General features: G+C 17.7%; 7 protein-coding genes across 7 annotated transcripts; 4 read left to right on the top strand and 3 right to left on the bottom strand.

Moving 5' to 3' along the window:
- Positions 1–478: 478 nt before the first annotated feature.
- ATG23 (autophagy-related protein 23, putative) lies at positions 479–5,065 on the top strand (the record flags this gene model as incomplete). Its single annotated transcript, XM_028676677.1, has 18 exons — positions 479–535; positions 618–701; positions 811–855; positions 1,154–1,225; positions 1,302–1,418; positions 1,523–1,585; positions 1,705–1,758; positions 1,977–2,345; positions 2,452–2,523; positions 2,612–2,653; positions 2,744–2,785; positions 2,995–3,048; positions 3,145–3,195; positions 3,305–3,403; positions 3,486–3,575; positions 3,665–3,775; positions 3,916–3,950; positions 4,036–5,065. 18 exons carry the CDS (start codon positions 479–481, stop codon positions 5,063–5,065), a joined length of 2,487 nt encoding a protein of 828 aa, XP_028533142.1.
- A 1,085-nt stretch (positions 5,066–6,150) lies between these two features.
- On the top strand, positions 6,151–8,283 carry PRELSG_0923600 (steryl ester hydrolase, putative; the record flags this gene model as incomplete). The annotated part of the gene is made up of 1 exon (XM_028676676.1): positions 6,151–8,283. The coding sequence occupies one exon, from the start codon at positions 6,151–6,153 to the stop codon at positions 8,281–8,283; it is 2,133 nt and encodes a 710-aa protein (XP_028533141.1).
- Positions 8,284–9,266: 983 nt separating this feature from the next.
- PRELSG_0923500 (conserved Plasmodium protein, unknown function) lies at positions 9,267–12,752 on the bottom strand (the record flags this gene model as incomplete). Its single annotated transcript, XM_028676675.1, has 1 exon — positions 9,267–12,752. The coding sequence occupies one exon, from the start codon at positions 12,750–12,752 to the stop codon at positions 9,267–9,269; it is 3,486 nt and encodes a 1,161-aa protein (XP_028533140.1).
- Positions 12,753–13,795: 1,043 nt separating this feature from the next.
- Positions 13,796–14,550, bottom strand: PRELSG_0923400 (large ribosomal subunit processing factor, putative; the record flags this gene model as incomplete). Its single annotated transcript, XM_028676674.1, has 3 exons — positions 13,796–13,939; positions 14,044–14,373; positions 14,467–14,550. The coding sequence occupies 3 exons, from the start codon at positions 14,548–14,550 to the stop codon at positions 13,796–13,798; spliced, it is 558 nt and encodes a 185-aa protein (XP_028533139.1).
- Positions 14,551–15,271: 721 nt separating this feature from the next.
- On the bottom strand, positions 15,272–18,609 carry PRELSG_0923300 (DnaJ protein, putative; the record flags this gene model as incomplete). Its single annotated transcript, XM_028676673.1, has 5 exons — positions 15,272–15,328; positions 15,482–15,598; positions 15,713–15,759; positions 15,879–15,926; positions 16,011–18,609. 5 exons carry the CDS (start codon positions 18,607–18,609, stop codon positions 15,272–15,274), a joined length of 2,868 nt encoding a protein of 955 aa, XP_028533138.1.
- Positions 18,610–20,234: 1,625 nt separating this feature from the next.
- Positions 20,235–21,268, top strand: PRELSG_0923200 (40S ribosomal protein S18, putative; the record flags this gene model as incomplete). The annotated part of the gene is made up of 2 exons (XM_028676672.1): positions 20,235–20,438; positions 21,002–21,268. The coding sequence occupies 2 exons, from the start codon at positions 20,235–20,237 to the stop codon at positions 21,266–21,268; spliced, it is 471 nt and encodes a 156-aa protein (XP_028533137.1).
- Positions 21,269–23,115: 1,847 nt separating this feature from the next.
- ATG7 (autophagy-related protein 7, putative) lies at positions 23,116–26,921 on the top strand (the record flags this gene model as incomplete). Its single annotated transcript, XM_028676671.1, has 2 exons — positions 23,116–26,706; positions 26,835–26,921. 2 exons carry the CDS (start codon positions 23,116–23,118, stop codon positions 26,919–26,921), a joined length of 3,678 nt encoding a protein of 1,225 aa, XP_028533136.1.
- Between the last annotated feature and the right edge of the window lie 461 nt (positions 26,922–27,382).

Here is a 27,382-nt window from a genome sequence, read left to right as displayed (position 1 = left end):
AATATAAAACTGAAATATGCTTGTTGGAACGTATGATAAGAAAAAATATATCATAAAATAAATATTAAAAAAAAAAAAAAATAATAATAAAAGTTGCTATATATAAATAGCATAAAAAGAACGTAAGTTATAGAAGCACTACAAATTATAAATATTTTATTTTTATTTATGGTATTTTAATTTTTTTTTTTTTTTTAATATTTTGCATGAATAAATTTATATTTATGATAAGAAATTAATGAAAAGAGAAAAATTAAATTATATATTTTTATATGATATTGAATTCTTATATATTTAGAATAAAATTATCACAAAAATACAGTATTATTCATAGTATTTTGATTGATGAGAATATAGAATATAATTAAGAAAATAGAAGTAACAAATCTTTTTTTTTTTTTTATAAATTGTTTTTTCTATTTTAAAACATTTTTGAAAATACACATACATGAATATTTTTATTTAGATTGAACGTAAAATGGTTAAAAGAACAAATGATTTACAAAATAAAGATTCTTTTAACGATGAACTGCTTGTATGAATTCACATAATTATTCAATATAAATAGATACAAATAATATTTTCAATTTTTTCCATTTTATATTGACTTTTTATAGCTAGAAATTCAGAAAATTGAGGCAGAATTAAAAAAAAAAAACGATGAATATGAGGAGCTGAATGATAAATATAGAGATATATATGTTAAAACAATATTAAATAAAATAATTTTATAAAATTATATAAAATATATATGTCTTTTATAATAATGAAATATAAATTTATTCATATTTTTTTTTCTCTATAATTCAGGATTCTTATGTTTTGATCAAAAACAATTTAGAAGAAACAACAAATGTAATCATTAGAAAAAAAGAATAAATTAATATTCAAAAATATATATATATATAACTAAATAATAGACAAAAGAAGTTTTCATAAATAAAATAAAAATTCCTATCTTAAAAATAAAATATAAATATATGAAATATTTTTAATTTTTGAAACAAAAAATACTTTAGATATTATATTTAATAACAAAAGGAAATAATTATTATAGATAGCTATTTAATTATATATATAGTATATAATTAATTTAGAACATATATATATATAAAAGCATAATTAAATTATATTTAAATTTTTTATCTTTAAGAACTATGAAGGAGAAATATTAAAATTAGAAACGATATTAAGAGAAAAGGAGAATGAACATATGGATTTTACAGTAATAATATTTATATACAATTTTTTTTTTTTCTGTTTTAAATTAATCTCATTATTAATGAATTAATAATATCCAGGTCAATTTCCAAGAGTTATTAGAAGAAAAATGTAAATTAGATAGAGATATTAAGAATTATGAAAAAGCCATTTATGAAATAAACGAAAATTTGATATCCTTAAAAGAAACACATAAGGTATATACAAAAATGCATATATTATTTTATTAAATATAAAGTAATACATATATATATATATATATATATATATATATATAAAATTATGTTTTTTATATTTGTAGGAAGAACTAAAGGAAATTCAAGATGAAAACACTAATCTTTACGCACAAATAGAAAAATTTAATGTAATTTATTTACTTTTTTTTCATTGAATGTTGTCTCCTTTAATTTAATATATTTTATTTGATTTAAATAATTATATATTTATATTTATTGTTGCAATGCATTTTTTTATTTTATTTAGGGAGAATTAAAAATAATGAAAACAAAAAATCAAGAGCTAGAAAAAATTAATGAAGTAAATTTTAATTAATATATATATATCTCTATTTTTTTTTTTAAATATTATATAAAATTGTCTTTTATTTATATATTAGGAAAAGAAAAAAAATTTAGACATTTTAAATAAAGAAATTTCCAATTTAAAAGTAAAATTTACATAAATAGCATTAAAAAAAGTATCAATAAAAATAAATTATAATAATAATGAAATATTTTTTTTTTTTTATTAATTAGGAAGAAAAAAAGACATTAAAAGAAGAAAAAGACAAGATTAAAATAGAACAAAACAAAATAGAAGAAAAAAGAGTGCAGTTAGAAAAAAAAAGAGAAGAAATAAAAAAAGAAAAAGAAAAAATAGAAAAAGAAAGAGAAGAAATAAAAAAAGAAAAAGAAAAAGTAGAAAAAGAAAGTGAAGAGATAAAAAAAGAAAAAGAAAAAGTAGAAAAAGAAAGAGACGAAATAGAAAAAGAAAGAGACGAAATAAAAAAAGAAAAAGAACAAATAAAAAAAGAAAAGCATGAGTTAGAATACAATATGAAGAATATGATAATAATAAATGATGATTTAAAAAATGAAGTTGATATCCTTAAAGCGGAAATTTTGGTAAATAAATTTATATATTTTTTTTTTTTTTTTTTTGAATATTTATTTAGAAATAATTATCTCTTTTTTAAAAATAATCTCTTTTAAAATTTCAAAAATTTTATAGAAAATAGAATGCAATTCAAGGGAAACAGAGAAGAAAGCTGATCAATTAGAAAATGAAAATAAAATGTTCAAGGTTAAAATTTTTTAAATAAATAACAAATCACAACTTTTTTTTTTTTGACATATAAATATTTTTTTCTCTTTTTTTTATTTCCCTCTAGAATGAAATAGAAAAAAAGGAAAAAATAAATAGTGATATATTGGTAATAGTATATTATATGAATAATTTCTTTTTTTGTTAAATAAAAAAAAAAGTATTTTATCTAAATATATATATATATATATTTTAATAGAATGAAATGAATTCTTTAGATAGCAAACTAAAGGAATTAAAAGTAAATAATACATTATACAACTTAAAAATTTGTAGTTATTCAAAAAAATTCTATATATATATATTTTATTAGAAAGAATACTTGAAAAAAAAAAAAAAAATGAATAATAATTTAAAACGCAGTGTTGTACATTTCTTTATAAAATATAATTTTAATTTTTATAATATTATGAATAAATATTAAATGTATTTTTTCCTTTCATATTTTAGAATGTTATGGAGGATAAACAAGATGAAGTTCTTAAAAGAGATTCCATCATACAAGTTTGATAATTAAATTTTTTAAAAAAAGAAAAAATATATTATATATTATATTATATATTATATTTTATACACATACATTTCCATTAAAATTTTCAGATTCTATATAATAAATTAAAAGAAAAAGAAAATCAAATTATTTTATTTCAGGTAAATATAAACATATATATATGCTTATTTGATTATGTATTCACATATTCTGTATATAAGTGTTGTAATAAAAATATAAATAATTGTAATTTGTATTTCTTTACATTAGAATGAGAACTTATCTTTGAAAAATTCTAAAAAAGAATTAAATAAAAAATTGGATGACAAAAGAAGTGAAATGGATAAAATTGACAATAAATTACATGAAGTAAAATCTTACATTTAATTTTTTATTATTATTTTTAATATTTCATTATTTATTATAATTCTTTTTCTTTTAAAAATCTCAGAAATTAGCTATATTGTTAATAAAAAAAAAAGTCAAGGAAAGAAATGATTTACATTTTGATGGGCATCCATATTCTTCTCTTTTAAAAATAGTAAAAAAAATAACAAAAAAAAAAAAAAAAAAAAAATTAATAATTTCTAATAATACATATATTTTATTTTTTTTTTATTTTTTAAAAAGTTATGGAATGGTTATGTAGACATATGCAAATGCATTTTAAAAACAAGGGATGCATATTTATACAGTGGAAATAAAGATCATAGATTTATTTCTGCATATGATACTGATCTGGTAAAAAATGAAATAATTTTGATTCATATATATCACTTTAACTAATATACGATATCCAATTTATTTATTATATCTTTTATAAATTTATTAAAATTATACTTATAAAAAAAATTTATGTGAATATATTTTTCGTTATACAGTTTTTGGATATTAAAGAAGAAAATGAGAATAAAGGGTAAAAATATATATATATATATATATAAACCTAATTTTTTATTTTATTTTATATTATATATATAAATTTTTTTTTTTTTAATAAGTTTGCTTTCTTATAAAAATGAAACAAGAGGTATATTTAAGATAAATGAAGAGGAAATTAAAAACTTAATTTATATAGGGCCTTTTAATAAATTTAACGGTTATAATGTTGGAATTTGTAATGATAAGAATAACTTAGAAGTGTCTAAATGTAATATGTGTAGTTATATATTTGAAGAAATATACGAAACAAAAAAAGGAACAAAGTTAGTTTTAATAAAAGAAAAAGAAAGTGGGAAATACTTAAGTGGATTAAATAGAAATTTATATTTTGATAAAAAAAAAAAAGGAGTCGACAAATTAGATTATATTAATGTTGTAAGTAAATTAATTAATTATATTACTAATGAAACAGAAGATAATGAAAATATTATTATAAAAACATCAGATAAAAAATTAAAAATTGAAAGCGAAACAAAAACCTGTCTTGTAAAAAAAAGCGATCCTTCAATTACTGAAGAAAAGAATGAAAAAAAGAAAAATATTATTAGAGAAAAAATATATCACAAAAATGAAAAAAAGAAAAATACAAAATTAACTAATATAGTAAATAAAAATGAAATAGCCGAGCAAGAAATGAATGAAGAAAATATGCATAATTATAAAATAGCTAAAGATATGTTGTTAATTTCTAACAGTAATAGTAGTACAGAAAATGAAAGTGTTTTTAGTTTAAAAAACAAAAACAATGATCAAAATGAGTTTACACATAATGTCTTAAACAAATCAATAGCAACCAATTATATAGGTAATGCCAATATGTCATTTTTTAATTCTTCAAATAATTCTGATTATAATAACACAAATGTCCTCTTAACAACAAATAAAAATGAAGCTATTTTATTTGAAATTTTTAATTATGAGCAAATAGTTGAACATGATGCTATTAAATTTGCTTCTGAATGTATTTTACATTTCCTTTTAAATTCTAATCATAATTTACAAAGTATTTCTAACAAAAACAGTGAAGAAAATTCTAATTATTTTTCTACTATTGATGGAGAGTGGTGCATCTTACCGGCATATTTATAAAAGCAAATAAGAAAAAAAATAAAAATAAAAATAAAATATTTGCTTATAAAAATGGTTAAAATAATAAATATATTATATATTTGAAGATAAAAAAAAAAAAAAGAAAAAATTTTTTAACCTTATTTTTCTTTTTATTGATTTTATAAGAAAGTACTTTTTTTTTAAATGTAATTTTTTTTATTCTCAAAAATTGTTTTTTAGCCTTCTAACATTTGTGTACTTTTTTTTTTTTTTTTTAATCTTATGTAATAATTTATTTCCTTTTTAAATTTTTAACAAATTTTTTTTTTTATAATTTACTTTTCTTCTATACACATTTATAAAAGTATTTTAAATATATATATGAATTTTGAATTTTTTTTATTTTTAAAAAATATTCAAAAATATTATACATTAAAAGTGTCCTGTTTTTTCTTCCTTTTAGAATGCTTATAATTAAAAAAAGGAATTACTTAAATAAAAAAAATTTTAATATATAAAATATGAAGTTCTATTTTAAAATTATTTAAAAATATTATATGCATGTGTTCTATAACTGAATACAATTACTTTTTTTTTTTTTTCAATAATAAAAAGGTTCTTACGAATTTTAAATATTTTTTTTTTTAACTTAAATTTTGAAAAAATAAAGTATATTTTAATCTTTTTCTTTTCTTTTCTTTTTTTTTTATTATCTAGAATTTCTGTTAACTTTTCGTAGAAAGAATTATTTTGTCTATTTGAATTATTTTTATTAAAAATTTTGTTCTTTAAAAAGATAGATTATGTTATAAAAATTATTTATATTTTTCTTTTAAAAATTAATTTCTTTTTTTTCTTCTTTATTTTTATAATTTGATCAATAAAAAATAATTATAAAAAAAAACATATATATTATTTAAAAAACATTTTAAAGCAAATTATACTTGAACTTATTTTAAAGAGAATTTCTTTAGTTTTAAATTTCATTATTTGTTAAATATTATCTATGAATAATAACATTTTATCAATCTTTAAAATTTGCATATTTTTTTAAGAATTATTTTTTTATAAGAACGGATATAGCCTTTAAAAAAAAAAAAAAAAAAAAAAATGCATATACAATTATGTCAAAATATTCATTAAATAATATTGCAGTAGGATTAGGGAAATTTATGTTTAACTGTAAAGAAGTATATACTTCAGGAAATAATTTATATTGCATAAAATCAATTGAACAAAATGAAAAGACACCAAAGCCTTCGAATCACAATAATAATGAAAAAGAAAAAAAGAAAAATCTTGATTCTATGGAAAAATTACTGTATGACTTAACACAAGGAAAAATTAAAGCTGAAAAACATTATGTTTATACTTTAGATGGATACAGGTTAAATATTTATCGTATTGTACATTCAAATAAAAATATATATCATAAAGAAAAAAATAAGAAGAAAGAAGTTTTTTGTTTAAATCATGGATTATTTGAATCATCTATTAATTATACTTGCAAAGGATACAATTCATTAGCTTTTCAAATTTTTGCAAATAATTATGACGTTTGGATTTGTAATAATAGAGGAAATAGTTTCACAAAATATGTAGGGAAAAAAAATGCATTAAAAAAATTATTTAAAAAATATAGTAGTGAAGATTTAAAAGATTTAGGTTTTAATTTTAGTAGTTATGTTTCTAAAAACGTGAATAAAGAAATGAGAAATAAAACAAAAAAAACAAAAAAAAATGATGAGGAAAATTATAATAAAGAATATAGTGAACATAGTAGTTTTAGTAATGAAAATATCCTTAACAATAAAATTTATGGTCCAATTCAGAAAAAAAAAAAAGTTAAAAATAAATTAATAGAGCATTCTAAATATCCTACAAAAAATATGAAAAGGAATAATTCGGAATGTATTCATGAGTTATCTACATTTGAAATAGACGAAAAAGTCTGTGATAAAAATTACTATGATGGAGAAAGTGAATTATCTCATAATTTAAAAAAAAGTAATTCATACTGTAATTATTTTACAAAATATAACTCCAAAAGTACAAATAATTATAGTGATAGTGATAATAAAAGAAACCGTTTAAGTAAAAAATATTTTAAATTTAATTCATTACTTAATTTCATACCTGGATTTAAAGATAATAATAATAATGATATAAATAATAGACAAGGAGAAGAAACTAAATCCCTTTCTCGATCTCAAACTAATAATACATTTGTGAATGGATCAAGTAAAAAATATAATTTTATAGGAAGTGATTTAACTAGTTCTTCATCAACTTTTCCTTTTGATAGTTCATTAAATTTTAATAAAACCTTTTATAACTCAAAAAATTTGAAAGGTTATGAAAATGAAATTAATTTTATCTCAACAAAAGAGCAATACAAAGCAACAGAGAATTATATTAATTTTTTAAATGAGAAAAAGTTAGAAGAATATGATAAGGAAGAAGTAGAGGAAGAAGAAGAAGAAGAAGAAGATGATGATCTAAATGAAGATGAAATCTCAAATCAAGAAAAATTTAAATGGACTTTTGAAGATATGAGTACTAAGGATTTACCATCAATAATAAAATACATAAAAAATGAAACAAAAAAAGATAAAATAATATTTGTTGGTTTTTCTCAAGGTAGTATACAACTTCTAATTAGTTCTTGTTTAAATGAATACGTAAATAACAGCATTAAAAGGTGCTATTTAATGTCATTACCGATTATATTAAGAAGTAAATATGATTTATTAAAATCAATGAAATTATTATTACTTTTATCTAAATGCCTGAATGCATTTTTAAGAGGAAAAAAGTTTATTCAAAATATATTACCATATAAAATAAGTGCATATTTAATATCCAGCGCAGCTCATATAATTACACATAACTTATTAAAATATTATAATGAAAATATTGATAGTAAGGATAAAAAGATATTTTTTTTACATACTCCTAATGGTGGTACATCAAAGGCTAACTTAAATAAATGGATAGAATCTTTTAATAGTTACCCAGTTACTGATATAATTGAAAAATACTCTCATAAGTGCTTATATCCAATAACTCTTATATATGGTAATGAGGATACTATAGTAGATACACAAAAATCAATAAATTATATGAAAAAAATTTACAAAAATAATTTAAAAATAATTTCTATTAGCAAATGGTCACACTTAGATCCATTGTGGTCAGATAATAAAAAAATGGTTATTTCATATATCTTAAAAGATTTACAAAAAAACCAAAAGTAGTAAAATTGTATGTATAAAATATGGATATTTATATAGATATATGAAAGAGAAAAGAATATAATTTATATAAATAATAAAAAATTCATTTTTAAATAAATATCTTAATATATTAATAAAATATGGTACATTGTAATATATATGTAAATATATTTTTCAGAACATGTATAAGTTAAAAAATAAAGTGCCTACTATTTTTTTTTTTTTTTTGTTCTAAAAGTTTGTTATTATATTTATTTGTTTCATTTCTTTTTTGTTTTTTTTTTTTTTTTTTAATAATTATTAATATTTTTTTATGTATCACATTTCCTTTTTTTTTTTTTTAAATATTATTAAAAAAACTTCATTATAATATTCAAAATATTATTATATTTTTCACAAAAAAGTGTAAGAGAATTAATTTTAATCTCTTGTGTATTTTATTTTTTAAATTTTTGTATATAAATAAAATATATATAAAAAAGAGTCTATCATATTATGATTGTATTAGTATGTTTTTTTCATTAAAAAGGATATAATTTAAAAGCATAAACTTTAATTTTTGATAGAAACATATATTTATCCTTTATTAAATTTTAATCAATAGAACTACAAATAATAAGATACAAATAAAACTATAAAAAATACATTGTTATGTAAGACCTTAATGAAATTTTTTATTTTAAAAAAACCAATCATAATCAAAAATAAAGTAAAAACGATAAATAGTTCAATGTATATACATATATATATATATATATTGATTTATACTTTATCACATTAGTTAATATATAAAAAAAAAAAAAATGAATTTAAAATATATTTAATTATTAAAATTATAAAACAAAATAAAAAAAAGTTAATGAGACATATGTAGAAATTATAATTATTGATAAACAAAGTTATAAAAAAATGATTATACACAAAACATAAATAAATATTTTTAAAAGTTAGAAAAAGTAATTAATAAAAAAAATTTATATTAAAAGTAGACATATAAACATATTTCATTTTAATTGAATAATATTTGGATAATTATTAAAATAAAATGTATTAATTTGAAATTTAGAATTTAATGCAATTAGTATAGTTGATTTTTGAAACTTACATAAAGATATATTTTTTTTGCTATTAAGAGGAGCAAAATCTAAAGCTATAATAGGTTTGTCTTTTGACAAATAAAATAGGTTTTTTTTTTTTAAATAATTTTCAGTAAATTCATAAATATAATTTTTTTGGATCAAATAATTTTTATTTTTCTTAACTCTCTTTGTTATACCTATTGCTAAAAACGTATTCGTATATTTATCAAATTTTATATATTCTATTATCCCTTTAAATTTTTTTTCATAAACTAAATGGAATTGGTGCAGAGAATATATGAAAAGCGTATCAAACGAAAATAAACATAAATAAATATGGCCATGTGTTTGTAATATTTCAACTCCTTTATATAAATTAAATATATATTCATCAAATCTAGTATATAAAGGATGATTTATTATTGCTAATGTTTTTAATGTTATTGTATCCCATATACTAATAAATTTATCATGGCATATACAAAATACTCTTCCATCTTTGCTTATATCACCATTTAAAATACTGTGATTATTATAATTTATATTTTTAATTATAGTAATTGTTTTATTATTTTCACTTTCTTTATTATTTAAAATAATGTCTTTATCACCCTCTTCTGTATACAGATTATTAATATTACAACCTTTCACTTCATAAGTGTAATGGGTATCATTTATTTCAAAACAGTCAACATCATAATCATTATAAATAGAATTTTCAAAAATTTTTTCACTATTTTCTAAACACCATAGACATATGTTTCCGCTATATTCTAACAAAAGAAATATACTTAAAAAGGGATGACTTATAATCATTTTATATTTTTCTATTTCAGTAATAATCTTATTATTTTGTTGTTCCTCATTATTTAAATCATTTGATGTAATAGTATGATCGTAAAAATTATAATATTCTAAATTATTAATGAGACACCAAAATTTCATATTATATATAGTCTGCACTAATGTAGTACATTTTTGATCATGTGAGAATTCTTCCATTATATAATTTCTTTTCTCAATTGTCATTAGTAAATTTCTATTATGATTAAATGAAAATAAAACTAATTCTATATCATTTACTTTTTCTATATCTGTTCTACTTTTATACACCATTTTTAATGGGCATAAGAATTTTACATGTTTATCTTTTTCTATATTATATAGCTGCAAATTAACAAAAGTTGTCAAAAAACAAAATATTAATCCATTATTAGAATCACAATAAAAAGAAATCTGATATTTTTTGTACAAATTATTTTCTATATTCGTATGATTATAAATTTTTTTTTCTAATTTTTTTTGTATAGATTTAAAACTAAGAAAATATTTCCTTTTTTTTCTGTTTTCTATGCATTTTTTTTTTTCCTCACTATTATTTTCATCTTTGTTTTCATCTTCGTTTTCATTTTCATTTTCATCTCCATCATTTTCATCATCTTCATTTTCACTTTCTTCATCGTCATCACTATCTGTTTCATCATTTCCTTCATCACCCTCACTACTACAATTGGTTAAAGTATTTTCTGAATAATCGTTATTAAAAAAATCACTTCTAGAATTTTCTTGCATACCTCTATGATTGTTACATGGATTGATGTCATTCCCTTGGGTATTCGTGTTTTCTTTCAATTCATTAGTGTAATCATATTTGTCATTAATTTGGCTTAAAAATATATCTATGCTATTTTTAATATTCAGTTGAACATTAGAATAATTGTAAAATAAATTCTTTAGTGATAACGGCATATTTATACCAATGTATTTGTAAAAAAAAAGGCGATGATTATAATTAATAAAAAAAATAGAATTATTTAATGCATTACAAATAATAATATTTTTTTTTTTATTTAAATAAATATAATAGCATGGTAAACCCAAATGAGAAATAAATTCGTATGATCCTTTTTGTAAATCATAAAATAAAATAACAGCTTCTTCTCCACTTGATATAATTTTTTTTCCTTCTATTGTTAAATTATAAACTGAGTGACTATGCCATTTATATTTTATTATATGAAATTTTTGTATATTAACAATTTTATTTTTATGAAAGTGAAAACTAATATATGGTATATTAAACAAATTCATTTGATAAACTATGTCATTTTTTTTTTCCAATTCTTTTTTTTCTTCTTCATATTTTTCTGCTTCTACTCCATCCTGTGAATTATTTAATTTATCATTTATATAATCTACTTCATAACTTTCTATATATGGAAATGTACTATTAATTGAATCCGAATTATTGATAAAATTAAAAGTTTTAATTTGCTCATAAATACTTTTATATGATTGATTTCCTTTTAAATTACTCATTTTATCAACACCGTTACCTAATTTTAATTCATCAAATAATAATATATAAATGTATCCATTCATAAAACCAATGCATAAAAAATTTTCATCACTTATTTTAATAGATGATATATAGTTTTTAAAATAAATAATATTATAACATTTTTTTATAATATCATATATTAATATTATATTATTATTAGCTAAAACTAATTTATTTAAATTTGTATTTAAGTCAATCATAGAAAAATAAATATATTTAATCTTTAATATTGGCTTTATTTTTAATTTGGTTGTAATATATACTTTTTCACTTGCTCCTTTTTTTTTTTTTTTTGTCCTGTTTTGTTTTTCCTTTTCTTCTTCTTCATCTTCAGAATTATTCAATATTAGTTCATTAGGAAAGTATTTCAAATCAAAATCACATTCTGAATCAGAAGAAAATGTATATGTTATATGATTGCTGTTAAAATTTTTTTTTTTATTTTCATTTGATTTTTCATTGAAGTTATAAAAATTGGTTTCATAATTAAAAAGAAATCGTAATAAAAAAAAATTTACATACATTTTTTTTTCACATAACTCCCACGTTGCAAAACATAATTCTCCATTTTCCCCAAAACTATTTATATAAAAAAGGTTTTTTATAAAAAATCTTTTAACAAAATGAAACTTTTTATTACTAATATGATATACATATATATAATTATTAAAACTCTTTATAATCAAATATTCTTCATTAAATTTCTTATCATAGAAATAAAACATTTTATCTATAAAGAATGATGTTACAATTCTACTTTTCTTTTTTGTATTAAAGTCTATTAATAAAATAGAGCTATCACTACAAAAATAAGTAACATTATTTTTTGTTAATATTGGTTTATTTTTAATCATATTTCCTCCGAAGTTTAGTTTTAACATATTCATTTTTTTTTTAAAGCTTACATTTTTTAAGATAAACTCTTTCTCTAATTTACTCGTATGCTCATTTTTTAATAGATCTTTATCTAATTCATCTAATTTATCTAAACGCAGTTTTTCATGTTCTTTTGTGTCATTGATAAATTTATGTGGCAAAAACTGTTCCTTGATAATTTTATTTTTACTCATTTTTTCTGATTTGTAATTTACTTCTTGATTGCATAAAAAATAAAAAAAAATGAAAAGAGAAAAGAAAAAATAGAAGAAAAAGAAAAACTTTTTTTTTTATATTTATTTACTCAATTTTCGCATTTTATTTTTTTTTTTTTTTCTATATATAAGCATAAAAAATAATATGCTATTCCATTTAAATACATGTATTTTATTTTATTTTATTTTTATTTTATTTAAAATCATTTATTAATATTTTTATTTTTTACTTTATACAATACAGTGTTTTTATACGTAGATATTAATAGTACCAAATAAAAATATTAAAAAATTAAAATTCTGCCAACTTGTTCATTTTTTTTATTTTCTTAATATGTATTTTTATGTAACATTAAATTTGTTTTTCTTTTAATTTTGTTTTTTTTTTTCTTCTATAATTTTAAATATGTTGAAAAATTAAGAAACAACAAAAAGTAAACTTTCAAATTTATCAAAAAAAAAAAAAAAACAAATAAATATAAATGCCTGTACATAATTACATAATATTAAAATAAAATTATTTACATAAAAACAAAAATTTATTTTTTCTATTTTTTTTTGTTTACAAATAATATTTTTATTTATTAAAAAAATTATTTTTTTGTTTTAAAAATGTATTCTCAATTCTTATTACTAAATATTTTAACTTTTTAGTTTATTTTTTTTAATGATACAAAAAAAAAAAAAATTATAAAAAAATCATAGTCTACGTTGTTTTTTTAAAAATGAGAAAAAGGGAGATGATTTATGTATAAAATTTTGTGTTTATTTATTTTTGTATAGAAAAAAAATTTATATAAAGTTAAAAAAAGATAAACATAGTATTTTTATTATAATTGCTGTAAAAAATAAAATAAAATAAAAAAAACATATAATATTTATTAAAAGTACAAATGCTTCTTGTAAAAAAAAAAAAAAAGATTAACAAGAAAAAAGTATTGAATAAAAACATAAATATAAAATAACATTAATTTAAAATTCCAAAAAATAATTCAGACTTTAAAATAAGTTTTTAAAGTATTTTATTTTATATTAACAATCAAATCTCTTAAATAATATGTAACGTAGTTATATATATAATCATATTCGTTATATAGCTTTTTTAACTCATCCTTAGCTGCGTCTTTTTTTTTTTGTAACATTTTTATTTCCTTACATTTTTCTTCCTTCATCAAAAAAAAAAAAAATTAAAAAAGATATATATATATTTATCGTGCGTATTATATTTTATTCCTTTTAATATTAATATATATAATTTTTCTTTAATTACTTCTATTATTAAAGAATCTGGTAATTCATCAATACATTCATCAATTGTTTTTAAAATTAAATTCATTCTTTCTACTCTATCTAATATTTCTTCTTTTATTGATTTTTCAAACTTTGGTTTAATGAAATAATTTGTTTCTTCATCTTTATTGAGAGATTCTAATTCATCATTTGTTCCTTTTTCATCTTTTACTTTTTCTGTGCCTTTATTTATATTTTCTTTTTCTCTTTCTTTTAATAAATTTATAAAGTATGAATATTCGCTTGTTTCATCAGATTCAATTTCTAATTCTTTATGTTCTCCTTTGTAAGATAAATTGCTTAACACATCCTTAATAAATTAAAAGTAATTTTTTTTAAAATATATATATTTATGGATATATAAATTATTTTTATTTTATTTTTTTTTCAATTATGAAAATACTATTATCGAATGTAAACAATTGTTTAACAAATTTTGAAGTTTTTTAATAGGATCATTTGTATGCGGTGAAGTAAAATTAATCATTTCTACTTTAAGTAATATTAATTTTAAAAATTTTATTAAAACAAAAAAACATAATTTTTTGAAATAATTGTTTTCTGTGAAATGAAATAGGAATAAAAATAAAAAAAATATTATTCTTAAAATTAAAACAAAAAATATAAATGAAATTTTTTATTCCATCTATTAAAAAAAATAATGTAAAATAGCATATAATTACATAATTTTAAATATAAAATAATAGATTTATATTTTAAAAAATACAATAAGGTATAAAAAATAAAAATACATATAAAAAAATATAAATACATTTAAAAATACTATAAAAAATTAAAGATATGTATATATGTTCAAATTTTGTATAAAAAAAAAAAAAAAATAAAATAAAATAAAATAAAATAAATGAAACAAAACACCTTAATAAAATACTTACAAAAATAAAAATAAACACATAAAAAAACACTAACAAAATTAAAAATAAAACATCAGAAAAATACTCACAAAAATATAATAAAAAAATGAAAGACCATGAAATTCATATAAAAAATATAAAAAAATAAATAAATATTAACAAACATAAAATTATTAATCCAAAAGAATATATATCTATAAAATAATAAAATTGAGAAAAAAAGTTAAAAAGAAAATAATTATAATAATATAATGCAAAACAAAGAAGAAAAAATATATATTCCTCGAATAAAAATAAAATATATATAAATTATAAATTAAAAGCTATAAATTATTATATAGACATTATTGTTTTCATTGAATTTGTTAAAATATTCATTGCTAATGATGCCTAAGAGAAAAAAAAACATAGATGTTATGTATTAAAGTTTGGAATATATATATTTTATAAAATTTTTGTTATAATAGATATATTCTAAATATTTGTTATCATTTTAAACTTTATTTTATTATTATTTATTTTTTTTTAATTATATATACATACATTGTGACTCTTATTTTTATCTGGATGAACTTTCAATGCAAGCATGCGATAATTTTTTTTTGCTTCTTTCATTAGTTGTGTTTTATCATGTGATTCTATTTTTGAATATTTATTTATCTATAAAAAAAGGAAAAATAAGATATCATTATATTTTTTTTATCACTACATATATAAGTAACACATATTAAATGATATATGCAATAATATTAAAAAAATATATATTTAGCATACTTGAAGAACTTCCCATGGATCATTTGCATTTTTTATAATTCTATCAACTAAAACAAGTTAAATTAAAAATATGTTACATTAATATAATTAAATATATATATATTTTTATATTTAAAAATGATTCATATGCATTTTTATTTAAATAACTATTTTAAAAATTTATTACTGTCATTAGAATATTCAGGATTCATATTTTTATTACTATATGGTATAGCTAAAAAAAAAAAAATAATGAAAAAAAAAAATTTAAAAATTTATTTATGTATATTTTTTTTTTTTCTTTTTATGAGAACAATACCATATGAATTAATTAAACAAAATATTTTCGCTTGTAAAAATAATTTTTTTTGTTTTTCCATAGTATCTAATTCTTTTAAACGAAAAAATTCAGCTGAATAATTTTTTGAATAATTATCTCTACATTGAAATAGACAAAAATCATGAGGACACCAAAGATTATGTATAATATGAAATAACGAAATATTAAATAAATGTTGTTTGTCACATTTATATGTAAATATAAGGTTTTGAATATCTGAACTAATAAAATTAATATTTATTAATATTCCTTTATATTTCGTTCCATGTGCAACTAGTAGATTTAAGAATTTTTTACAAAATTTACAATAATTCAAAATATCATATTTTTTTAAACATATATTTTCAATATTTTTATCTAGGCAGAATAAACATCTGTAAAACTTATTATACAAAGTTCTAATTTTTTCGTCTTCAGTTTTTTGTATATTGCTCAAATTATCATAGTTTAATTTTATACTATGTGCATCTTCTATTTTAAACTTTCTATTAAAAAAAAAATTTTTACACTTATTATTTTTTACAAATTTCAATTCATTTGTCTTTTTATTTTTATTTTGAAAGCATATATTATTGTTTTGTAAGAATACTGGCTCTTTTTTTTTTTCACTTTGAACTTTCATATAATCTCTATAAAATTTTATATTGTTTTTTTTGCTTTCTTTTAAGGTGCTCATATTTTTATTCTCAATATTATTATTTCCTTCAAATATAAAGTCTTCATTTTTCATATTTGTATCATTATCATTCATAGTATAACTTTTATTATTTTTATTTAAGAATTCCTTCATTGTTTCATTGGAATTGTTATCTTTATTAATGTATTTATCTGTATTGTTAATATAACTGCTTACATTTTCATTATTTTTCCTATAATTATTATTATTATTATCGACATTGTCATTAAAATCTAAATTATTAGTTAAATTTTCGTCACTATTTGTGTCTTCATTTTTATTACTATCGTTGTAACTATATTGTTTTATGTAACATTTTAAATTATTATTTAACCCATTTTTAGCGTCATGTATAATAGTTTCATCATTATCTCTATCATTTGAATAATTATCCATTTTATTGAACATAAAATTAAAATTGTTTTTTAAAATGCTATTATAACTTGTTTTTTTTGTATATTTATTTTTCTCTAAATTGTCATTTAAATTTTTATTGTTCATGTTTGTATGAAGTGAAATATTTACTGAAACTTCATTTTTTTTAGCATTTATATTATCTTCAATATATATCTTATCTTCTTCCTTATTATTTATAAAAGTATTAATGCCCTCTTTATTTTTTTTATTAGAATTAATTAAGTAGTAATTACTTTGATTTTTCTTTTGATTATTCTGGTTACATTTAAATGAAGTACATATACCATTTTTATTTTCCTTATCAGATATTTCATTTATACTTTTCAAATTATTAACTTTTTTGCTATTGCTTCCATTCTTATTATGTTCACATATTTCATTTAAAACATTCTTAAAATGTTCTAAAACATTTATATTTTTTTTTAATTCTTTATATTTAACAGGTGAAAATAAACTTTTATAAACTTGTTTGCATTTAACAGAAGATATAGAAGTATTATTCATTTTCTCATATTTATAATTCTCAAAAATATTTTTATCATCCTTATTATCTTCTTTTTCATAATAAAAATCATTTTCCTTCTGATTACAAAAACTTCTTTCTCTATCTTTATCAAGAGAATTAAAAAATTCTTTACTCTTAATTTCATCACTTTGAATAAGGGAATTGACCTTTTTTTCAAATTTTTCATTTGAATGAAAAATTTTATTTTCACTTTTTCCTAAACTTTCACAATTATTTTGCTCATTTATATGAAGAATTTTTATTTTTTTTTTTTTCTCTAAGTTATTTTCTTCAATATAGAAATTCTGTATTTTTTTATGATCCCTTTTATTATTTTCATTTAATGTATTTTTCAAAAAATGTAAAGAAAAGTCATTTCTGTTGATATCTTTATGAGCATTAAACATCTTTTCTTTATTTTCGCTGCAAGCACGATTTTCAATTCCATCTCTAACTTTATTTTTATTTATATCTTTTTCATTTGTTTCAAAATTATTTTTTAACTCTTCATTAATTTGTTTTTCACTTTTTTCATTAATAGATATTTCTATTTCTTTATTTAATTTATTGTTATTTATTTTTTTCGTTATAAAATTTGTAATTATACTAGAAGTTGAATTTAAATTATGATTTGATTCTTGTGAATTTACAGAAATATTTTCTTTTATTTTGTTATATTTTAGACAATAATTTTTTAAATTATTATTTAGTAAATTATCCTTTATTGTACTCTTCTTTTTAATTTGAACATTACTAAGATCATTTTTATTAGTATCAGATATCTCCTTCAAATTTTCTTCTTTTTCTCTATTTTTTTTATCAGAAATATTTTTGCTGTCTACATAATGAATGCTAAATTTCTTTAAATCATTTTTACATTTTATATCATTATTTAATAGAATTGAATTTACATGAATCTTTTTATTTTTCATTAACGAAAAATCCATCTTTAATTTTCTATTAATTTCATATTTATCCATTATTTTACAAAAACTATCATCAAAAAAAGAAATTTTTTTTTTCTATTTTTTGTAATTTTTGTGTCCCGAGAATTTTTTGTTTATAATTTACTTCTAAATTTTTAATTTATTATTTTCTTCATTATTCTGTAAAAATGCAATCTTAAAACTATTTAAATTTATATCTTTTATTAATTTTTTATACTCTGGAAATTTTTAAATATTTTCAGCATTTATAATATTAACTTGTTCATTGATTGTAATTATTTCAAATGAACAAAATAACATTAAAAATGGATTTATTTTTTTTTTTTTTTAATATTTTAATATTTTTTATTCTTAATGATTGCATTTAGATAAATTATAATTTCAATACATTAACAAAATTTAAGAAATTTATTCATTTTCATTGTGATATATTTTTTTTTTAAAAAAATTACTAAAGAAAAAAAAAGATATGTTTATATATATATATATATATATACATATTTATATTAGTAACTGGTAAGAATTTTATATGGAAATATTAAAAAAAATTTTTTTTTTTGTTAATAGATCATGAACTAATTTTTCATTGCTTTATAAAAAAAAAAAAAAAAAAAAAAAAAAAACTCGTTAAATAATAATTATAAGAACCTTTTAATTACACTGCATTTTAATTTTAAGTAATTTTGTCTTTAAAAGAAGTGTTTTTTAGCAATACCTTTTTATTTTATATTTTAGAATAGACCATTAATTATTAATGCATTCAATGGAATTATAGAAAAAGTAAATTTTCTAATAAAAGCATGAAAATATTCAAGAATAGTTGCATTACAAATTTATTTTTAATTAATATGCATTTTAAAAGAGAATAATATTAAAAGCTCTAATTTTTTATTTTTAATATTTTACAATATTTGGTTCTCTTTAACATCTATTTTGAAAAAAAAGGTAAAGGAAATTTTTATTAAAAAAAGAATCTATTTCGTTTTGAAAATTTGTTTTGTTCTTTTCAAATTTTCTTATTTACTTTTGTACATAATAAATATTTAGTTAAACTTAATTATATAAATTATTTGAAAATTAAGAAATATGAATTTTTATTAAATGAAAAAAAAGAAAAGAATAGCTTTGTTCCTGTTAAGTGACTCCTATTAATATTTTATTTCTTCATAAGAGTTATCCCCTTAATGCACTTTACATAATTCTTTCTGTTTAATTATACTATTTACATAATTTTCTATAAAATACTAATATAAGATAAAAATGATGTTTTAGTAAAATTATTTTATTGATATTCTTTTCTAATGTAAATTCTCTTTTTTTTTTCTTATTTTATAATACATGTATGTTATAAAAAAAATTTTTGTTTTTGAATTATAATACAAAACCGAAGGTACCATATTTTTTATGCCAATGACAAAAAAAAAAAAAAAAAAAATTAAAAATTAATTTGATTAAATAATAAAAATACAATAAAAATAAAAATTAATAAACATATTTTTAATTTTTAAAAATAAAAAAATTTTATAAATTAAAACACGAAAGATTAATTATATTTTTTAATATAATCGCAAGTCAATTTTAAAAAACAATTAAAAAAAAAAGGAAAAAATTTTTTTTTTAAATTTTATTTATATTTTCCTTACAGTATCATTAGCAAAATGTCCTTGCAAGTAATTGATCAAAATGAATTTCAACATATTTTAAGAATTTTAAATACAAATGTAGACGGTAAAGAAAAGGTAATTATTGCATTAACTGCTATTAAAGGTATTGGAAAGAGAATGGCAACTGTAATTTGCAAGCAAGCAAATGTTAATCCAACCAAAAGAGCAGGAGAATTAACAAAGGAAGAAATCAGCAATGTTAGTTTTAAAAATTAAAAAAGATTATGTATTTTTTAAATATATATATATAAAATAAATATGTTGTAAATATATTTAAAAATATATATAAATTATTTATTTCTATAAATGAAATGTATTTATTCTTAAAAAAAGATTAAATTAAAAAATATAAATAATAATAAGGAATAAAAGAAAAAAATATATTATTATTATTTTATCACGCAAAAAAGGAAAGAAATAAGAAGCAAACATAATAGCGGAACAATTAAGTTCTTTTATCTACTTTAATAATTATATTAATGATATAATAATTTTTTTATTTATTCTATTATATTTATATTTAGTTTACATTTATTTTGTCATAAAAAATGTATTAATATAAAAAATATGATTTAATAATTATTGTAATATTTTATTAATAAGAATATTTATGTTTTCATATTTTGGTTAATAATTCATTAAAAATATATAAATATGTAAATAATTAATTATAGTTCATTATATAAAAATTGCAATGTTTTATAAATAAAAAGAAGAAAATTATATATTGTTTTACTTTATTATTTTTTTTTTTTTTACAGATTGTTTCTATTATGAATTCTCCTACACAATTTAAAATTCCTGATTGGTTCTTAAATAGAAGAAAAGATTTAAAAGAAGGAAAAAATTTACATGTTATAGCAAACCAATTGGATTCTTATTTACGTGAAGATTTAGAAAGAATGAAAAAAATTAGATTACACAGAGGTTTACGTCACCATTGGGGATTGAGAGTTCGTGGTCAACACACCAAAACTACAGGAAGAAGAGGAAGAACTGTAGGTGTTTCCAAGAAAAAAGGTGCTTGAACGAAATTTTCTTTTTTTTTTCTTTTTTTTTTTTTTTTCTAAAAGTATACATATCTATATTTTTTTTTTTTGCTTTATTTTATATGAACAGTTCATATAAAATAAAGCAAAAAAAAAAAAAAAAATAATAAAATAATAACAATATATTGAAACAGTAAAAAATAACTAAAACTTACTTAAAATTGGTTTTACAAATAAATATGAAAAGAATGAACCTTTTTTTTTAATATATCTATATATCGTTTTAAGTCCCGATTTTTTTTTAACATCATTTTAGTTGAGTGTATTATTGCTATTATTTTATTAATTTTTAAATAAATTTATATTTTTAAAATAATTTTATAAAATATTAATTTAAAAGCATAAACATAGTTTTATATCAAAAGATTTATCTTTATTATGTAATAATTAAATTTACAACTTCAGTATTTAGAATAGCTTAATATATATGATGTTCTATATTTTTATTTCCATAATATAAATTAAATGAGAACTGGTGTAATAAAGAATATATCTTATTATACTTTATGTTCTCATATATATAGGAAGTTATCCTATATATTTAAGCATATGTATTTTAAATATATTGTTAATATTGTATGCACTGTTTTGAAAAATAGAAAAGATAAAATAAGTAAATTTTATTGAATAATAAATACTATGAAGTAAAATAGTAGTAGCATTTATGAATGATTCTTACTTATAGCAATATATATTTTTTGTATTTTCAAAAAATTTTTAAATGAACATGTGTTAATTTTAACTTCCAGGTAGTTATATAATTATTTTATGTTTTGAATTATTCGCCTTTTTCTTTAATTAAATAAAAAATTATTCCTTCATGTTATGCTGTTTATATATATATACAAAAAGTGATTCCCTCGTAATTTTATTAAATATAAAAGTTTACAAATAGTTATTTTATTAAGTATTGATTTATAAATAATAAAATATAAAATTATGGAATATAAAATACATTTAGTATTTTTTTTATTATTTTAGTATAATTTTTAATTCATTAAATACATAATCATTTTAACTTATCTATTTATATTTACTCAACATTAAAAGTATTAGTTTCACACATTTCTTTGTTATTTTTTACTTATTTATAATTTTAAATGATATTTGATTATCCTTCATTATTATAAAATTATAAAAATATATTTTTATAATTTTTGTTATTAATGATATGTTTTCCATTAAATTTTTTTTAAATATTAAAAAAAAAAAAAAAGAAAATAAAGAAAAGTAGGTCTCAGAAAATAAGAAAATAGTTTTATTTAGGAATTTTTGTTTACCTTCTCTTAGCATTAAATTTTAGTGAAGTAATATTTTGTTACTATTTAATTTTATAATACATTGATACTTAAAATTTAAAATATTTGGTATAAGTTTATATATACATTTTAAACTACCACTTTTTTATTATTATTAAATCATTATTACACATTTGTTATTATTATTTATTTACATATATATATTACTGATAATGTTAATATTTTTGTGCATTAATCTTTTTAATAAGTTGAAAAAAAAAAAAAATGTGTTGAAAATTCTTTTATTCTAAATATAATTTGAGTATTTAAAGTTTAAAGATTAAAATGATATATTAAAAATAAAAAGAACTAGTGTATTTTTTTCTGAACTGAGAGTTTTAATTCTGAAAGCATAATGATCATTAACTAGAACGAAAAGTTACATTTAAATAGATATTATTCTAAAAAGTCTTCTTCATTACTATATTTTTATATGAAATAATAATTCATAGAAGCGAATACATATTTTTATTGTATTCTCAATTTATATATATAATATTTTCTTTTATTAAAAAATAAGACAAAATAATGAATATTTCTGATGTGCTCAATATGAATAATTCAACAGAATTTGAAGCAAATCTTCCTTCAGAAAAAACATCAATCAAAATATTAAAGCATTGCAACAACGATTTTAAAATAGATATATCTTTTTTTACCAAGTTACATGACTATAAAATAAACGTTTATAAATTAAAAAGTGGTTATGTTAACTTGTGTTCTAATACTTACGTTAATAAAATAAAAATAGGATGTAAATATAAAAATGATACTAATCGTAATATAATAAATTTTGAATATCCTTATGTAAATATTAGTACTATTGAAATCAATAAAAAATCATTCATTGAAAGTAAAAAGGATCTAAAAGAGCAACAACTGCAAAATAAGAAAAATAATAAAATACCAGATGAAGAAAATAATAACGTTAAATGTTTCTCAAAAAATATAAGTTATATGAAGGAATATAAAAAGAAAAAGATGAATATTAATAGGTACAGTAAAAATTACATGGGAATTTTATTAAATTTCAACACATTAGAAGAATTTTTGAATACTAAAAGAAGTGATCATGTTAATTATTCATTGAATGATTTAAGGTCATACTTAAATGAATCAACTTGTAGTAATCTAAGTAATGAAAAAGAAAAAAAGGAAAATATTTATGAAGATTCTTTTTGGGAATATAAAGAAAATGAATTAAATTTTTTAGAAAAAATAAATAAATATATAATATTAAGTTATCTAGACTTAAAAAAGTGTGTATGTTATTACAGTTTAGCAAATCCAATAATAAAGCCAAAGACTGATTATCACTTAATATATTCTGAAAGAATATTTTTTTATATGAACTCAAAAGCAGTATATTTAAATAATGAGAGAAGGAAAATTAATGTCATAGATTTATTTTATTTATCATATAAAATTGATAACTATTTTAATAATTATAAAATGTTTATAGAATCAAGAGCATTTATATTACTGAAGTTTGATAATAAACCGTTTAAAAATTTGAGCAATAAAGAATTCAATGATAGATATTTAAATAATATGCGTAATCATTTTCAAACTATTGGAGAAGAAGAAGAAAATTTTTATAAAATAAATAGTTTTAAAGAATTATTTGAGTATTTAAAAAGTACAAACTATTTAAATAATGATAATGATAACAACGATAGTGTTTTACATAAAAATTGTGATATTTTAGTTTTACCTTTAAATTGCTTAAATGAATTAAAACAAGATATAAAAAATTCAAAAGACAAAAAATTAAAGAATATTAAAAAAAATATATTTGATTTGTACATATGTTTGATAGATATTAATTATTTGTTTAATACACTAGGTTGGGATTTTAGAAACTTTTTATATTGTTTTTGCATAAAATATGAATTATACGATTTTGAAATTGATTTACTTGCTTTTAGAGATATATCTTTATTAGCTGATGAATTTGTTTGTAAAATAAATAGTAATAATAAATTGGTATGGAAATATCCCATTTGCAATACTAAAAATAATATTATAAATAATAGCGATATTTCTTTTTATTATGTTTCTAACATTTATAAAGTAGATTACGATGCTATAAAAGATAATATAAGCAAAATAAATGAATATATTAAAATAGAAAAAATTGATAACATATCATATGAAAAAAGAAAGAATAAAAATAATGAAGTAGTTGATACTAATACTAGCAATTGTACTTACGTTAACGAAGAAGAAAATGATAAGTCATATACTAACAATAATAAAAGTAACACAAATACGGAAATACAAAACTCAGACAATTATAATACTATGATTAAATATATTTTAAATTCTTCCATATTCAAAGTTAAAGTTTCTGAAGATTTTCATTTTAGAATGGATACAGGCACAGAAACCGTTTATGAGCATGTAAAAAGTTTAAATAATGAGAAGATTGATATGTCAATAAATAATTCTAAGGATGACAAAAAATTATTTATATATGATGAACAGAAAAAAAATAAAGAAGAAGTGAATGTAAATGAATATATTTTAAGTTCTAGTTTTATTTCACCTTTTTCAAATATAAAATGTAATAAAAAAAATAGTTCTGATGCAGAAAATACTAAGAATAATGTTTTTGATAACTATGAAAAAAGAGATTCTATAAAAAATTCATTTTCTTTTGATAATTTAAATGAAGAACATAGCAATCATTTGGAAGAAAATTTAATTAATAAAAAAGATTCATATCTAAGTATTAATAATGAAAAAAGTACAAACTCTGAAGATAATAAAATTAAAATAAAAAAAAATGAGTGTATTGATATTTCTACTCAGAATAAATTAAAATACGAAATAATATCAGGGTGGAAGAAATATGAAAAAAAAAAAGATGGTTTAAGGAAACAAAGTATTATATATATGATAAATTTGAATGATTTTTTAAATAAAAATATAATTCAAAGAATTTCTTTAGAATTAAATATAAAATTAATTAAATGGAAACTTTTAAAAGATTTGGAATTTGAAAAGATTAAAAAATTAAAAGTATTAATTATAGGATTAGGTACATTAGGTTGTATGGTTGCCAGAAATTGTATTTCATGGGGAATTCAAAATCTCACATTCATCGATAATTCTCGTGTTTCTTTTTCTAATGTTAGTAGACAATATTTATATACTATTTCTGACGCAGAATGTTATAATAATATTGGTGAGTATAAATCTATTGCAGCTAAAAATAATTTATTAAAAATTTCTCCTGATTTAAATATTACTGCTAAAGTAATAGACATACCTATGCCTGGTCATTTAAATTATTTAAAAGGAGATATCGAAAACACTATGAATGAATTAGATGAATTGATTGAAAATCATGATGTAGTTTTTTTATTAACAGATTCAAAAGAATCAAGATACTTTCCTTGTTTGATAATAGCAGAAAAACAATATAATAGCTTAAAAGAGATAAATAAAATTTTAAGGGAGGAAAAAAAAAAAAAACCATTATTTAAAGATAATAATGCTATGTTATATACAGATGATTTTACCCATGAATATATGAAAATATGTGGAAAAGATTTATTAGAAGAAAATGACTTTGATAGGTATTTATTTTATAATAATATTATTACTAATGTAGAAAAGTTACCCAAATTACCACCATTAGGTATAACAGTAGCAATTGGATTTGATTCCTTCCTTGTTTTAAGGCATTCCTATTTATATTTTAAAGCTGCCTGCTACTTTTGCAATGATATGCATTCCCCCTCAGACTCTTTATCAAATAGAACAATAGATGAAAAATGTACAGTTACTAGAAGTGGTATAAGTAATATAAGTAGTAGTATAGCTGTAGAGTTATTAGTATCATTAACTCAGCATCCTTTGTATTTTTTTGCTCCACACATTGATAGAGATCAGTATATTTATAATAATCATCAAAATAAAAAAGAAACAAAAAAAAATGAACTTTCAAATTCATTATCTTCTTGCTTAGGAGCTACACCTCATATTCTTACATTTAACTTATCTAATTTTTCTATCAAAAAGTTATTTAGCGATGCTTTTGATAGATGCTTATGCTGTTCAGAAAAAGTTATAATGAATTATCAAGAAGATAAAATGACTTTCATTAGAAACGTTAGCTTCTAATAGTTTTAAGAATTACAATAAATGATATGAATAAATATATATACAATTATATATATTTTATATTTGTATTTGTATTTTTTTTTTTTTTACATATGCTTGTATTTCTTTTTTTTTAGGTTATTAGTGATAGTTCAATATTGGAAAGAATTACAAATATAAATAGATTAAAACTTGAGGAAAATGATGTAATAATGCTTGATTGATTTTTTAAAACTGCAATTTTTTTAGTTCTTAAAGCATTTTTATTAATTTATATATATTTAATATTTTTTTTTTTCATTTCAATTCTTATTTGACTTTTAATTATTAATAAATATTTTGCTAATATATATAGATAAAATTGTAATATGTTTTTTTTTATTTCATCATTTTTAAAAATCTTCTTTTTTTGTGCTTATTTACAACGTTTTTTTTTTTTTTTTTCAATATTATTTAACCCTTTATTTTTAATTTATTTTGTTATTGCGTGTTTTTTTTTTTAAATTTTTTTATATAAAAAATTTGTATTATATAAGGAAAAGTATTCTTGACTAAGGTAAATATATTTTTGTATATATATAAATTTATTATATATAAATTTTTTGTTAAAATATTTTAAAATAAAATAAAAAAAACAAGTAATAAAAGTTTTAGCAAAAGGATATTTACAATTACATTATTAAAA

The sequence above is a fragment of the Plasmodium relictum genome, assembly GCF_900005765.1.
Source record: "Plasmodium relictum strain SGS1 genome assembly, chromosome: 9".
In the NCBI taxonomy this organism is placed as follows: domain Eukaryota; phylum Apicomplexa; class Aconoidasida; order Haemosporida; family Plasmodiidae; genus Plasmodium; species Plasmodium relictum.
The sequence above is the reverse complement of the archived record's forward strand: the minus strand, read 5'-3'. Positions and strand labels throughout refer to the sequence as shown.